We start from the raw sequence: 15,885 nt of genomic DNA, 5'->3' as shown, positions 1-15,885 counted from the left end.
ACTAAATGAAAAAGGCAAGGCAAGGCAAGTTTATTTGTATAGCACAATTCGTACACAAAGTAATTCAAGGTGCTTCACAAAACAGAAAAATGCATTAAAATCACAATACATCATAGAAATAATCAACATAAAATTTACTTTAAAAGAAAAGAAAAGAAAGAAAAAAGCCAGACTTAGAAAAAATAAAAAGGGATTTCAGCAGAAAAATGGAGTTTGACTACTGGGACTTGATTGACATCGGGTGTGGGTGTAATCTTTCTCAAATTTTGGGAGAGCATTATCATGACGCCACATTAGTGAAGAGGAAACGGCGCCAATAACAGGCACTGTTCGGGTGTAGAAATGATATCACCAAAATACTTTATCACCCAATATCTAGTGCCAATGGGCTCAAGTTTAACATTTATTTCCATATGTTCTTTATGTTTGAAATATGTAGTTTTTTTTTCAAATGTAAAATATTTTTTCAAATTTTCAATAGTACTTTCAAGTTTACAGTCTGACATTTTGAGTTTAAAATGTTCACATTTCTGTTTTTTATTTACAGTCTGGTTTTTCATTAACTTTAGGATGATCTTGATTTGACCTCGTACACCTCCTCACATTTAGTATCGTTGAAATGCCCCAAACGTTCTCTGTAGATACAAAAAAAGAGGTAATTCAGTAAGTAGTGTGAAGTATTTGGGAACCCTTCAGGTTTTGAAATGTACCCTACAGAAGACACATTTTCATTGATGGTAGTCAGGAGTAAAAGTCTGTGTAGAGAGGGGAGAGAACGAAGGGCAAATATTTACACTTAGCCACTTGAGGGAATTCCACCTGCTTGATATTTACTATACTTGGTATATTTTATATGTTCTTTAGATTTAAGTGACTAAAAAATAAATAGGAACATTTTCAAACATAAGCCTTTTATTCTTTTGCGTATCAGATTTCGGGGAATGCTTCTATTTTAATTGCAATCTAACGAAACAAAATAAAACTAATTTATTTACTTATAATGTGGACCTTTGTTCAGAGTCGTTTAAAGGCCATCTGCCTTTATCAGATAACGACAGATATTTTTGTCGATGTCCATTTCGAAATCTGCGGTTAAATCTAATCAGCCAAATTCAGCTCCCACACAGGAAGTGAGTGGGAGCTGAATCTAAGGAAGTCCTCTTCTAGTTTCTGGAGCTCCGTTCTGGTGCGTCTGCAGAAAGGACTCTTCACCTAAAAAAGCAGTATGTGAAGCCCTCAGACTGTCATAAGTAAGAGCAAAGGCTTACGTTTATGTGTGTGTTATGAGAGCGTGTATTGATCTGCACACCGGGCAGCCTTGGGAGGCTCTTTAGCTTTAATCAGTGAAGATGGATGGTTCCAGTGTGTCGCCCTAAACGAGCCTAAAGAGCAAGACTGGAGCCTTAATTACTACCACTCATTTACGTAATGGAACCCTCCTTGTCTCCTGTTTGCTATATCACTACACCAATTTTCTGCTGTCATTAGCTCACCAGCCCACGCTACTAATCCCACAAAATGCTCTTAGCATCTATCTCTGGTCTGACCCCTCCCTGTTCGTTTTACAATATTTTGAACTCATTTTCTTTTCTTTTTTTTTATATTCTAGCCAATTCCTTTACTCAAAGCAAAGAAAAACCATTCCCTGACTATGTCCCAGGAGCAAATAGCTTGTCTTCTGGCCAACGCCTTCTTCTGTACTTTCCCCCGACGCAACTCTCGCAAGTCGGAGTACTTCAATTACCCCGAGATCAACTTCAACAGGTAAAAATACACTTCTGCAATCCACAATCTCCAAACAAATAGCGCCCCGTTTGGGCACTTAGGTCAGTTGTCAAGTCTCATTGGTAAAACCTGATGGTAATTCCCTGAGTCTTTTATAAACCAGGTCTTCCCTCATCAGAAACATGGACAATCATACTTTGTTTTCTTAGATGGTTACTGACTTACTTTTTTGTGGCACAGGTTTGTTTTAGAAGTAGAAAGGAATCCTGACATGCAGAGTAAACTAATTTCCATAAGGGGGCACTACTGCCTTTTAAACTTTCAAAAACTCAATCTTGTTTTTTTGTCATACTTGTACTTTTTTTTGTTCGTAGCATGAAACAATTTTTGCTATTTTTTTATTCTTATATGTTTCTCTTAGTTATGTTTTTCTATCCTAACTGCATCCGTCTTTATGAAGATTCAGCTGCTGTGACTAAATGTTTGTGCCTGTTTAGCCTTTTTTGCAGTCAGGAATTGAAATGGTAGAAGGAAATTAGTGTCAACTCGCGTAAAAGGCTTGTGAAAGCCAATTTAATTAACATTTCTCCGATGCATCTTTTAAAGTTGGACACTTCTGCCGGTCTCCAACGTCTCATAATCTCAAGAGATTGCTTTGTTTGAAAAACATGACATTAATTGCGATGTAGTCTAATGCAGCAAATTGGGTTTCCTGAGAATTACTTTTGTTGAAAAGGTTTCCATGGATGAAGAATTTCAGTGTGTTGGATTTTTATTTCTAGGATATTTGTTTAAACCAAAAAAAAAAAGACTTGTAGTAGATAACAGAAACAGACATAAGAAAAAGGAAATGCACCTATATTTCCCTACCTGTATAAACGTACAAAACTCATTTTTTTAAAAATTCATTTTTAATGAGATTTTTGTCTCGAGCATCACATCGTTATTTTTTTATTTTCAGCCATAATTTCCACTGAACGCCATGCTTTGTTGCGCCTTTTTTTTGGGCCAATGTCTAGCGTCAGATGCTAAAAACGTGTTTGCGCTCATTTTGCAAAGATTATTAGAACTGCCTTCTCCCAGTTCATTCTGCATCAGTTGGCTAACTTTTCAGCCTCAGCCTTGAACGAGTGACTTAGTGTTGATGGTGTTGAAGATGGGCATCACTTTATTTAAACAAATAAAATAAAAACTTTAAAAAAAAGAAAGTATAACAACAACAAAAACGAAAAAAAACAGATAATTTGGTTATAGTAGTTATGAAAACGATTAAAGTTTAGTAAAAACATATCTTTTTATGTATATTAGAAAAACATGTACCGTATTTTAGATTCTTACTTTTTAAAATTCAGCAGTATAAACTTGGTGCTTGCTGCAAACATCACAACAACCTAGAGAGCTTTTACTTTGCTAAAGTTTCATGTCATATTCTCATTAAACAGCTATGTTTGCTGCTCCTGATAATAGGGAGGCCATGAGATTTTGTTAGCAGTCTTATTACTCTTTTAGTTGGCAGCAGATGCCTTATTATAACCTGCACAACAGGGCGATTCAATTACAACTTTAGTTTGGCTAGATTTTCAGAGACCTACATTATCGGGGGCCAAGCATCCTCATTGGCTGGTAAAACAAAACTACATTTTAATATATTTTTAAAAGAACAGGTCCAAAGGCTGTTTGGTTGTTCGGCCAATGTTGAGAAGATGCTATGATAATGTGAAATTCAAAAATGAAGCCTTGGTTAGCTCAAAGCACACTGAAAAAGGATTTAAAGCTGTTCTAAGAATTATTTTATCAAATCAATTTAAATAACTTTAAAAGTGATTTCTGACAACATAATATGATGCTTGACAGCAAGTTTGACTAAAAAGGCCTCTGAACATTTATAAATTAGCATGGGAATTACACATTACTATATCAACACAGATCAACATGCCACCTTTGTATCTGTGAATTGGTTCTCTGAGATTTGCTGGACTGTGCACTTTCCCTCTGACTGATGTTTGGCTGAATTTTGGCCTGAACTGATATAGTGGCAGTAAATAACACGTATGTGACAGTTCTTTACTATATACTGCAAATATATAGACCTGGTTTAACTTTCAACACACGTTAAAAGGCCCCACAATTTGTAACCTTCAAAAAAATGTTCTAAACTTGGAATCCCGAAACACGGTTTATACTGTGCCCTTCAGGTGGCAGTGGTTAAAACCGCAGTCCGTTCGCCTGTTCGGCGTGAGCGGGCTGCCGAACTCAGAGGAACCGTGTCTCCCGGGAGATTTGTGTCTCCAGGCAGAGGACGGGCTTTGGGGCGGGCGGAGGCGGCTTTTTAATTAACAGTCCTGAGAAACCGTTCAAACAATCATGTGAATTTGGTTACAAGTCGGGTCCAGACAAAATAAAGGCTGATGTAATTCCACTTCAAGTTCATCACGGCTAAATGTTGGGTTACATGTTATTAACCTAATCCTAACCCTTCTTTCGGGTCAGTTCAGCCAAGAAAAACTCACTGGCCACACCGATTTAAGAAACTAATCGAAATAAAAGCCTGTTTCAGACGATCATCTCGATCTATATCTGAGCTTGGTTTGTTTACAACTAACTTCCAATTTCTTCGAACACGGCCTGCGACTAGTGATGACGTCACACTATTTAATTGGCATAAAGAGTCATATTAGCAACCATAAAGGATCTACTGGCAACACCATAAGAACATGAAGATACTTAAAGAGGAAAATACAAATAAATACAAATATTATCTTCCTGTGTGGAATGCAAAAAGGAATTACCTTGATTCCAAATCCATTTTGAACAATGTTTTTCATCTTTAAGATTTACCCCCAGAACTGTTGTTTTTAAAGGAAAAAGAAACAAAAACATTGAAAAACAAAAAAGAGTTGAAATAAGGAAACACCCGAGAGAGAAATCTGTCCATATTTTTGGAAGCAAAACTGTCCAGTAAAGTGGTGTCTTTAAGGAAGACCAAGCAAGAAAAATACCATCTTTATTGTCCAAAAAAGCACTCCATCATCACCCGCCCTCCCTTTTCTCTCAGTAATTGAAAGAGCAGCAGTTGCTTTACTTATTTGTTACAGTACTCTGTCTTGAGTAAGCAGAGCAGTAAGCAATCTGCTGATTGCTGTTTTGGCACAACTGCCAAGGTTTGCCCTCTGTTAAGTGATGAATAGATTCAAGCGTCAGGATGGAAAGACAGAAAGTTGCCTTTTCCAGGCGTGTTTGACGCTGAGGGTTATTCTGTTAATGTAAAACTGACGACCCAGGTTTTTGTTGGTGACATTGAATGACTATCAGCCTCATTAACAATTTGAAAGATGGATGCCGTGTAAACTTTTTAAGGTGGATGAATACATGGAGATAAAAATAAAACAAAAATGTGGTGTCATGCTTTGTTCATTTTCTCTTTAATGATGTGAAAAAATTTGAATTTATTTTCTTTTTTTAAATACAAATAAATATATGATGGTTAGCGCCCCTCCCTCACAGCAAGAAGGTCCCCGGTTCAAGTCCCGACTGGAGGACCTGAAACGGAACACCAATGGTGGATTTTTCAGTGTGGAGTTTGCATGTTCTTCCCGTGCATGCATGGGTTTTCTCTGGGGACTCCGGCTTCCTCCCACCGTCCAAAAACATGCTTCATAGGTTAATTGTTATTCTAAATTGTCCCTAGGTGTGAATGTGAGTGTGTGTGTGTGTGTGTGTGTGTTTGTGATTTGTGGCCCTGCGACAGACTGGCGACCTGTCCTGGATGTGGCCGGGATAGGCTCCTGCTGCCCCGTGACCCCGGAAGGGACAAACGGGTTTAGAAGATGAATGAACAAATAAACATTTCACTGTCTCTCATCATGTTTTGAGGCTGCTCTGCTTCATTTGCATTTTCAAAACACATGAATTAATGCGATCAAAAGAGCTCCCAGGTAAACACAGTAGGGAAATTGGTTTATAAAGAAAGATGCAGGTGATGTGTAGGATTTATTTCTAATAAATGTTTTTGCTTCTTAATTACTCAGTGAAAGGCTTTCAGTTCATGAAATCTTTTGTTTCATCCCTTCCATTAGATTTTGTTTATGCAGAGTGGTGTATGTAGGTAGCTTTTTATCGAACAAAAAAGATCAGCATGGGGCAGTTTAAGCTCTTCGTTCATTTTTATTCCACAGTAGTTTTAACAAACTTTAAAGACGTCTTTGTACAAAACATTGTAGTTTTCTGGAAAGTATTCTACAATGTTTTGCTTAAAACATAAATATAATAATGTAGAGTAAAAGTAATGATAATTCTTTTTCCCCCCATTTTTTTGTACATTTGGTTTTGGCTTTTAAATGTTCTTAAAGTTCTATTTTCTTTTTTTATTGTTTTTTTTTTTCAAATTTCACCCATTAAAAGCATTTTTATAGCAGTGTTTTATAATCGATCTGACTCTATCCAAGCTTAATAAATCAATAGTCGATCCTTAAAAGTAGAACGCATAACAACAGTAAAGCCAAAGTTTGCTAGCTTGATGCTAACGTATAATGGAATTTACCATAGGCCGGGCTAATCAATTCTGGATAATATTGGTGATGCCTAACCCTAGTGCCAGCCATGTTAGGCGTTTAGGCCAACTTTCTAACATTTGACATACAATGCAGTTTTACTAATGTTGTGTTTCTGTTTGTCTTTCCTTCAGGTTGTTTGAAAGTTCTTCTCTTAGAAAAATAGAAAAATTAAAAACTCTGCTGTGTTACTTCAGGAGAGTCACTGAAACCAGTAAGCACCAAAAAACATCCAAATACTGTGTTCAGTTTCTGTCCCTGAATATTCAAACATTATAGCATTTCTTTTTGTTTGTGTCCTTTGTTTTCCCAGAGCCTACAGGTCTGGTTACATTTACAAGGCAAACGGTCAACAATCCACCACATTGGGAAAGGTAATACTTACTGTTGTGACCAAACATTCAGGTGTCGGGACTTATTCTTAACCCTTTTTTTAACATTATGAACTAGTAAAGTTTAATGACTTATGTGTTGTCAAAAAGTTCTAAAGAAGATGCAAAAAAAATCGAGCTGTGATAAGTAAGATACAAGCAGTGTTATTAACATGATCACTTGCAATAGTTATGCCTAAACTATAGACTTTATCAAAGCATTTAATAAACATCTTAAGAGCATTAGATAACAATGTTTCTTTTTTAAGTGTATTTTAGTTGCTATTTTTAGCCTCCTTTGTTTAAAATGCCATTGTATATGTTAAGATTGGCTTGAAATCACATCTTACTGGCTAGAATATCATCAGTTCTCTGTAAGCATCAAAATGACTTTATGTCTTCCAGCTCTCAGGCTCTTCTGACTCGTTTACATGTCACTTGTGAGGGAATAATTGAAGAAAATGGATATGGAATGCTGCAGGTAAGAGCTTCTTTTATTTATCTTTAGGTAAGTTAGTAATGATCATTTTTACATGACAACTCCATCATATCATCACTGTTTAATTTGTTTTTTTATTTAAAAAAGAGCTCCCTCAGTCTAAGTTTTTGGCTCTTTGCTTCAGTAAAATGGAAGAGTATTTACCAACACCTGCTTCTTTGGACTTGATACTGTGGGAAGATTGTTATTTGGATCATGATGGGATGTTTTGGGCTTGGCTCCACATTGTGCCTAGTAAAAACAAAGCTCTGGTTCTCTTCTATCAGGAAAAAATGCATTAAATTATTTTTTAAGGTTTAATTTTACTTTTTGTAAAGTTTCCCAACAAAACACTAATGCAAGGGGAACCACCATTTGTCTTAGTTTTGAAGCTGATACTTCAGGTCTTTTGTTAAATTAACAATATTTAATTATTAGTTTTGCAACCAAAACGTTGGCATCAAATTAAAATTAAGTTTAGCTTGTGTATAAAGTTACGGTCACCACATCTGTTTTCTCGGTTACATTAGGATGGTGACCCTTTAGAGTTTTTAACAGGTTTTATTTTTTGTGCATATCCATTTAAGTGCCAAGTTTTGCCTTTCCCTGCATTGGTAAACCCAATGCCCTGCGTCTCTCAGATCTGGGGTGCCTGTTGCATTTTTGGTGCTTGGGTTGACAGCTTATGTATACACATGAGTAACTCGGAGAGGCCAGGGTGGGAGGAGAGGACCCATGAATGGGAGATGAGGCAGAAGAGGGCACATAGACAAAAAGATGACGAGGTCAAGTTTTTCACCGGAGCGACCCAGCGGACCAGAAGTCCTGCAGGCGGATTGACGGCTACCTCGGCAGGGTGTGTGGAGTTCTGATAGGGCAGAGTGGGCTTTCATCCTGTCAGGTGGTATGATTGAAGGGTGCAGGGGTGAGGCTGGGGCTGAGCCATTCAGGAAGGCGAGGAGTTGGGTGACTTGGTTGAAAAACATTCGTATACCCACATACAAACACTCTCACTGTCACACAGATAGATGCAGCTGTGGGCCACTGAGCAGAACCCTCAGTCTTTGACAGGGTCTTTTAAGTATCAGCATTGTGACTGAACAGTTTTCAAACACGCCACAAAAATTAGGATTTGGCTTTCCGGTAAATGTATCACAGAAGCCCCATAAGTAAGCATGAGTGCACATCCTTTCAGGAACACTGTAAATGTAACTTTTTCATTTAGCAGTTATTTTATTAATATAAGCTTTTGCTATAATAATAATGTGTGAATTAAATGACACAATACTTTGGCAGTAAACTTAAAACTGAACAAAAAGCTCTATTTCAAGTAGTACATGTTGCCAATTTTTTACGTTTTATAACAAAGACCAAAAGTGAACAGACAAAAGGAAAATGTGTAATCCACAAAAAAACAAAAATACAAAAAGTGTATAAACACAGTTATGTGTCAAAACTGTTTTTTTAAACCAAAGAATTTCAAAGCTAAAATTATGAAACCTTAACATTAAAATTTGAAAAAAAGTACACTAAATGCAGGTTTATACCTATACCCATGTAAATTCTCAGCTAAAACTCTTTTTAGCATCTAAGTCGGTTCAATGTGAAACTCAGTCAGGTTTCAGATCAGGCCACGGTACTGTAACAGCTGCTGTATCTGTAACAAATGACATCATCAATGCCCTAGACAAGAAATTGCACTGTGCAGCCCTATTTGTGGACTTATCTAAAGCCTTTGATTCTGTAAACCATCAGCTTCTACTACAAAAGCTAAGTCTTATTGGTATAGGTGATTCTGCTGATGGGTGGTTTAGAAATTATCTCTCACAGAGAACCCAGTGTGTGATTGTTGAAGATGTAAAATCAGACTTTATGAACATTAATAATGGAGTCCCACAGGGACCCATCTTAGCTCCCATCCTGTTCACCATCTTTATAAATGACCTGGGTAGTCATTTGCCAAATGTTAAATTCCATCTTTATGCAGATGATACCAACATTTGCACAGTTGCTTCTTCAATCCATCTTGCTGTAAACTAGCTTCAGGAAGCCTTCAATAAACTTCAGTATTCTCTTCATCAATTACAGTTGACCTTAAATGCTAAAAAGACACAATTCATGATATTTTCCAGGTCTCGTTCACATGATGTACTGAAGGCGGATATTCATACTTTGGAAGGGGTGGAAATTGAAAAAGTGTCCTCATATATATATCTGGGTGTGTGGATTGATGACAAATTGTCTTTTAACTCTCACACTGACCACTTGCTAAAAAAGCTAAAAGCACTTCTGGGTTTCTACTACAGAAATAAATCTTGTCTAAGCCCCGGTGTGAGGAAAAGACTTGTTCAGAGCACTTTCCTCCCAATTTTGGATTATGGGGACATTCTGTATATGAATGCTGCCTCGTCAACTCTCCGTAGTCTGGACACAGTTTATCACAGTGCCCTGCGTTTTATCTCAAACTCTGCATGCAGAACCCACCATTATGAACTGTACTCTCTGCTCACTTGGTCTTCACTCAAAGTCAGGCGACAGAAACACTGGCTAATATTCACCTATAAGGCCATTCTCGGCAAACTACCTCAATATCTGTGCCGTCTTCTTTCTCCTGTTAACAATATATATGACTCTCGTTCCTCACTCAAATTGCTTCTTTATGTCCCTAGATTCCTCAGTGAATTAGGAAAAACATCCTTTTTTTTTTTTTTTTTAATTTTATTTATTTATTTTTTTTTTCTTCTAACTTGTTCTGTCCAACAGCTGAGCAAACAGATTAGAGCTGAAGGCTTTTTGTGTTGGACAGGTTTTACTATCACAAAAAGAGGTTATATAGCTTCAAGAAACTAGAGAGTAGATTTGTATAAACCCCTTTTTGTCGTATTATTTTTTATTTATTTGTTACATTTAGTGTGTGTGGGGAGGGAGAGGGGAAGAATGTGAGGGGAGGGTGGAAGAGAGTAAAAGGAAGAAAGGTGAAAAGGTGGGGGATACAAGCACTGATTTGACTAAGTTATTATTTTAAGCTGTAACAATTATACCAGATCTGCTGGAAAGACGAATGTTACATCAAAGGTGAAAATCTGACACTAAGATGAGCGAAAAAAAAATCTGTCCATCAATACACTGTAGGTAAGGAGGAGGGATGAAGCAGACAGGGAGTGTGGCAGTGTGCACGTGCACGTGGGGGTGGAGATACATGCATGCTGCCGACGTGAACCGTGTGTTCATAAAGGGAGCCAGAACCTACCCAGCCAGACCAGCCAGACCAGGAAAGGGGAGGAGAGCCCCCCAGGCCAGAAGCCCCCCCAGCATCCGGACCCAGGCAGCCCATGAGGGGAGGAGGAGGGGACCGCCCACCCCACCAGCCAGGCACAGAGAGGGCCCCCCTACAGGGGCCCCCCCAATGCCCAGAGGCACAAGCGAACCCAGTGTCCGGCCCCCAGGCCACAAGACAGGAGCGCTTAGCCGTACCAGGCGGCAGCCATGGGGGCCACCGGGCGCCGGACACCGAGACAAAGGCCAGGGACGAAGCCAGGGCCCCCGGAACCCATGAGCCAGCCACCACCCGACCGGCGCCCCGTCCCCGCAAGCCAGCCCAGGCACGCGACCTTAGCAACCCAGGGATCGCCACGCACCCACAGCCACAGCCACCCCCCTAAAACCCTACGCACTACAACCCCCCCCCCCCCCCCCCCCGCCATAATATCTGACCAACCCTCTCAGTGCCCTCCCCTCTCTGTGATGGGGAGGGAAAGCCCCAGAGGGTCCCAGCGAGCCAGCCCCCAGGTCGGTCCTACCCATGCACTCACACACACATACTCACAATCATCTGGTTACCCTCCCTACCCCCGCCGCCACGCAGTAACCCCCCCCCCCAGCCGGCCGACCCCCAGCGGCGCATGCCTGACCCCTCCCGCAGCCGACAGGATACCCATAAGCCCGGCCGCCCTGAGAGGACCAGGCGGGTGAAGACCGGCCGCCCCCCCCCCCCGACCCCACCCATGTATGGAGGTGTGGGAGTGCTGTGTGTGTGCTGCAGGTAAAATAGGAGGTCACCAGTGTGGGGGGCTCCACCGCTGCCAAGCCGCAAAGCCCCCCACTCCGGAGTCCCTCTGTGAGTGGTGTGTATTTGCTGTGTGTGTGCTGCTAGCATGCAGTGTGTGTGTCTACAGAGGAAGTTAAAATTGTGGGGGGGGGCCAGCGAAAGGTGAGCACGGATGTTTCACCGTGCCCCCCTCCACCAGACCCTCTCCACAAGGCCCTAGATGAATCAGAGTGTCTAATATGCAAGTAAAAAGCGGGGAGGAGGGCGGGTGCCAACGAGAACCCAGAGAGGGGCATCCCCAGTGAGCCCCGACAGCATACCCCTCCCATCCAGATCCCGGGGCCCTATGTGCCTGTGTGCAATATTTGTTTGGGTGAGAGCGGGAAGGAGCGGGCGGATGGGCACAATCGGGGGAGAAGGCTCCCCCGAGCGACCGGCCCCCCAGCCGGCCGCGGTAGGCGCCCCCCATCCCAGAGCGGCCGGGCAGCCAGAAACGGCAAGCCAGCCGCAGTTGGAGGCCTTTTCCATTGCTGCTCCGCTTTCCTGGAATAATATTCAAAACTCTCTGCATTTAAGTGACCTTATTCCCTTGAATTGTTTTAAAGCAAAACTTTCTGAGCTCTTAAAAGAAACATGCACATGTCACCCTTGACCTATCTGTACCACTTTTAATTAACCTATTAGTCATTGTCCTACTGTTCATTTCAATTTTTATTGCATTTGTATTTTGTAATGTATTTTTATTCAGTTGTTTTAACCGTACTTTATTTTGTATTGATGCCATTTGGCCCAGGTCTCCCTTGAAAAAGAGATGTAGTCTCAATGGAATTTCCTGGTAAAATAAAATAAAATAAATAAAAATATCATTGTAAACAACTGATGTGAATTAATGTGGAAGAGCTTAAGGATGAGCGCTCTGTACTGAAGCAATAGTAGGCCACAACAGTTGAAAAGTCACCCCAACTCCATAAATAATAACTTTTTTTTCCCTTTACAGATTCTAACTCATAGGAATGTGAATGCTGATGATTTTTATAGAATCACACTAAAAAAAAGCTTACATTTTACCAATCATGAACATTACTGCTTAGCTTTCCTTTGGCTTTGTATTTCTTTGGTATTTGAGCAATGCTCATAATCAACGTGCTTTGTTTGGTTATTTCCTTATTTGATTATTGTTGAGCAGGATGCAGCACAAAGATCCCCTGCCATTTTTCAGTATTAGGTCTTCAGGGTCGTAGTAAATAATGAGACGCTAATGAAAGAGATTTTCAAAGAGTGGGGTAACCTGTCAAGAACCCACAGCTTGCTCGGGTTTGTGATCGGTAGGAATGTCTTGTCAAAAAACAAGGTTGCAATTTTAATTTTTAAAACTGTTACAGTACAATTGAGAAACGGATGAAACCGACAAACGTAATTTGAAGTGGTTTGTAAAAATGTTAAAAGAACGCTGCTTCAAAGGTCTTAAATATCACACTATAGTTGTACATGCATAATGGACAACACTAGGATATGTTACACTTTTCTCTTTTTCAGTGGAAAATAACTCATTTTTGTATGGCCGTTTAAAAAGAAGTGGCACTAGTATCACACGGAAACAAGCAGAAATGGATGATAAAAAAAAAAAAAACTTTTTCAGATGAGCTAAAGGAAAAGAACACATCCCGATGGACAGCGATGAGATTTACCTGAGCAGAATGCCACGGACCTGCACAGTCATTAGGGCTGGTCTCAGTAAAAGCTTGATTGCAAAAAAAAAAGTTAACAAGCCACTGCTCTGGTTTCAAGGATTATTATTCTGACAAAAGTTTGAATTTAGGTTGAATCCTGTTAAAGTAAATACTTTTCAGCAATACTCCTCTTATTTTGCCTTAACAGGTGGACTTTGCAAACAGGATGGTGGGCGGTGGAGTCACAGGAAATGGACTGGTCCAGGAAGAAATCAGGTTCCTCATCAACCCGGAGCTCATTGTGTCTCGGCTCTTTACGGAAGCCCTGGAACCCAATGAATGTCTCATCATCACAGGTGTGGAGTTTTACAGTCAAATTCAGGCTCCATGTTTCACTTGAGTATAATTATTTACCCAATTAAGTACCTCTGAGACTTTATTTTTCATCTTCAAGAAAGGTGTGATGTATATCTTCAGCTGTCTTTTTAACTTTTCCATTTTTCAGTTGGTAAAAACAATAAAGTCTGTACTTTTTATTTTCATTTTTGGTAATTATGATTGTAAGTAACTAAGTAAGTACATTTTTATTTATATAGCACTTTTCTCAGAAACAACTCCGAGTGCTTCACAATGTTAAAACAAATTTTTAACACAAATTTTAACGCTAAGATTTAGCTAGAATTGCTCATTCTTGGTATAGTTCATATAGAAATAACAGTATGGTGCAATCTTTCTACACACACGAATATTTGTTAATGCTGCTATTTTTGCGGCCCTTTTATTTTCCCTCACATGACCCAGAAAAGATGTAAACATTCCTCAAACTAAACCAAACTTATATTTTAGACCTTTGCAAATTAAATGATGAAGTGGTGGCATTTGATTTATTTTGAAAACGCTCTTCTGGAGTTTCCAGCTTCCTGACAAAACAGTTGTGCAGGATTGTACAGTGTGTCAGTGGGTTTAGATGGAGTTCATCTAACATCAACAGTTTTAATGTTGCTAAGAACCCGCTCTCTTAATTTCCATCAAAATGAAACCTCGAGATGTAAAAATCGAAGTGTTTCAGTGGTGGCTGTTTAGTGTGGCGCCGGGATGTCTTCTTTGAAACTCGTATCTGTCCAGACTGACCTTCACTGGTTAGTCACTGTCCCCTTCTCTGCCTCCCATTATTGGCCTCTCTCCTCCTTCCCTCCTCCTCCTCTCCACTTACCATTATTACATTTGGACAGAAATGAATTTATAGCTCAACCTTGCTTCACTAATGGAATGGTCCCATTACGCCATAGATTCATTAAAACCTTCCAAATATTCTGTGCACGTATGCAGCGTTTCATCTTAAACTCCCTCTCCTCCTGTAGTCTGCATCTCTCTCTGTTCCTCTTTCTTGTGTACTTTTTTCTCTCTAAAGTACACTTTAAGTCTTTGCGCTGTCTTTAAAACAAGAGTTTAATATTAATGGAGACCAATTATAAGATAAACGAGAAGTAGAAACCCATCTGTCCTTTGGGGCGCTTTAGCATCGGACGGTAAAGATAGCGATCTAATCTGGTGATGGAAGCCTGGATTGCAGGAAGCTGTCATGGGCTTTTGCCAGACCACATTGATTTAAGGTGGACAAAGGAGGAGGCCAGCTACTTTGATGGATAAAGAGATATGACTAACTTCTTGTTTGGTGGTAGGAATTACCAGTCTTGAACACAGAAACCTGACCGAGAGTTGCACATGATACCAGTGTTGTTTACATTGTCTCTTTTTGGTTAAAACCAGGGCGGTATTCCAAAAAGCAGGTTATGCGAGTCACCACGGTAGGTTTGAGGCTAAGGAATCGGATAACCTCAGCTTTCGGTTCCAAAAAATGGAGGTATGTTTCAGGGTATGTCAAGTTGCCATAGCAACTTATGCTCTGAACATAACCTGGTCTGGATCAGGTTTAGTTGAAGGTTAGTTTGTTTTCAGAGAGGTGAAGCAGCATGGCGTGTCCATTTGAAGATGATTTAGTGGATGAAGAAGCTCAGATAATAATTTTTCCACCGTGAGAGGTTGATGAGACCACGTAGGGATGTTACAAAGATAAACATTTTACATGGATCTAATGTAATTATCTTCTTGAGTTCAGTCAACTTAAAAATAACACGTAGTTATCAGACATTTATTTTAATTTCATTCAAATGAATTCAGTTAAATTGGTGTAACTTTAGTGCTGCTGTTAAATTGGCAGCGCAAGGAATTGTGGTATACGATTCCCTTTGCCTGTCTGGACGGATTTGGGTTTGAGTGTTGGTTTTTGAAATGTGTTTTGTTGTTTAGCTGTTTTACTCTGTTTTGCCGAGTTATTTTGTCCCAATATGTTTAATTCTTTCTGCACCATGAGTGAGAGGGAGGGAGCGAATGATGAGTTTATTTAGCATCACTAGTGCAAGAACTGAAGTTAAAGTCAGAGTCATGATACATTGAATCGTTCATTTTAATGTTATAAAAATGAGAATATCTGCGGCCTCAAACTTAGACATATGAGAATTCAAGAAGTACAATAAATTAAGATGAAAAAACACTAAATTGAATTGGAATAACATGACATTTAGTCAGATAAATATGAAAATTTGAGTTGTATAAACAATGATCGAGTTGGATATACGTAAGAAATTATGTTGAATAAATCTAACTCAATTACTTGTTACCAATTGAAATAATTCATTTAAGTTGGACAAGTTTGAGAGAGAGAGAGAGAGAGACTGACTATAAATATTTGGAAAGACACATTCTTTCTAATTTAGTTTCTGTACATGTTGTACATGTACATTCTGTACATGTTGAGTTTTTCACAGTTTTATGCATTCTTTTTGTTCAACCCATGGAATCAAGGCTGAAAGTCTGCACTTCAATGACACTTGAGTTGTTTTATTTAATATTCAATGTGGTGATGTACAGAAACAAAACTAGAAAGAATGTGTCCCTGTCCAAATATTTATGGTCCTGACTGTACATGCGTCACAATGAAAATATAAATGAAATAGAAAGTAAAGCGTTTACTTTGTCCGTT

General features: G+C 39.4%; 1 protein-coding gene across 2 annotated transcripts in view; it reads left to right on the top strand.

Annotated features, from left to right (window-relative positions):
- parga (poly (ADP-ribose) glycohydrolase a) overlaps nucleotides 1-15,885 on the top strand; it is a 30,747-nt gene that overhangs the window by 8,953 nt on the left and 5,909 nt on the right. For both annotated transcript variants that reach the window (XM_004077120.5, XM_020709563.3), the window contains exons 9-13: nucleotides 1,610-1,764; nucleotides 6,410-6,489; nucleotides 6,589-6,649; nucleotides 7,052-7,127; nucleotides 13,051-13,198. In XM_004077120.5, coding sequence (XP_004077168.1) covers nucleotides 1,610-1,764; nucleotides 6,410-6,489; nucleotides 6,589-6,649; nucleotides 7,052-7,127; nucleotides 13,051-13,198 — 520 coding nt within the window. The remainder of the gene's footprint in view (nucleotides 1-1,609; nucleotides 1,765-6,409; nucleotides 6,490-6,588; nucleotides 6,650-7,051; nucleotides 7,128-13,050; nucleotides 13,199-15,885) is intronic.

The sequence above is a fragment of the Oryzias latipes genome, chromosome 15 (assembly GCF_053564925.1).
Source record: "Oryzias latipes strain Hd-rR chromosome 15, Olatipes_Hd-rR_3.1".
NCBI lineage: Eukaryota > Metazoa > Chordata > Actinopteri > Beloniformes > Adrianichthyidae > Oryzias > Oryzias latipes.
The sequence above is the reverse complement of the archived record's forward strand: the minus strand, read 5'-3'. Positions and strand labels throughout refer to the sequence as shown.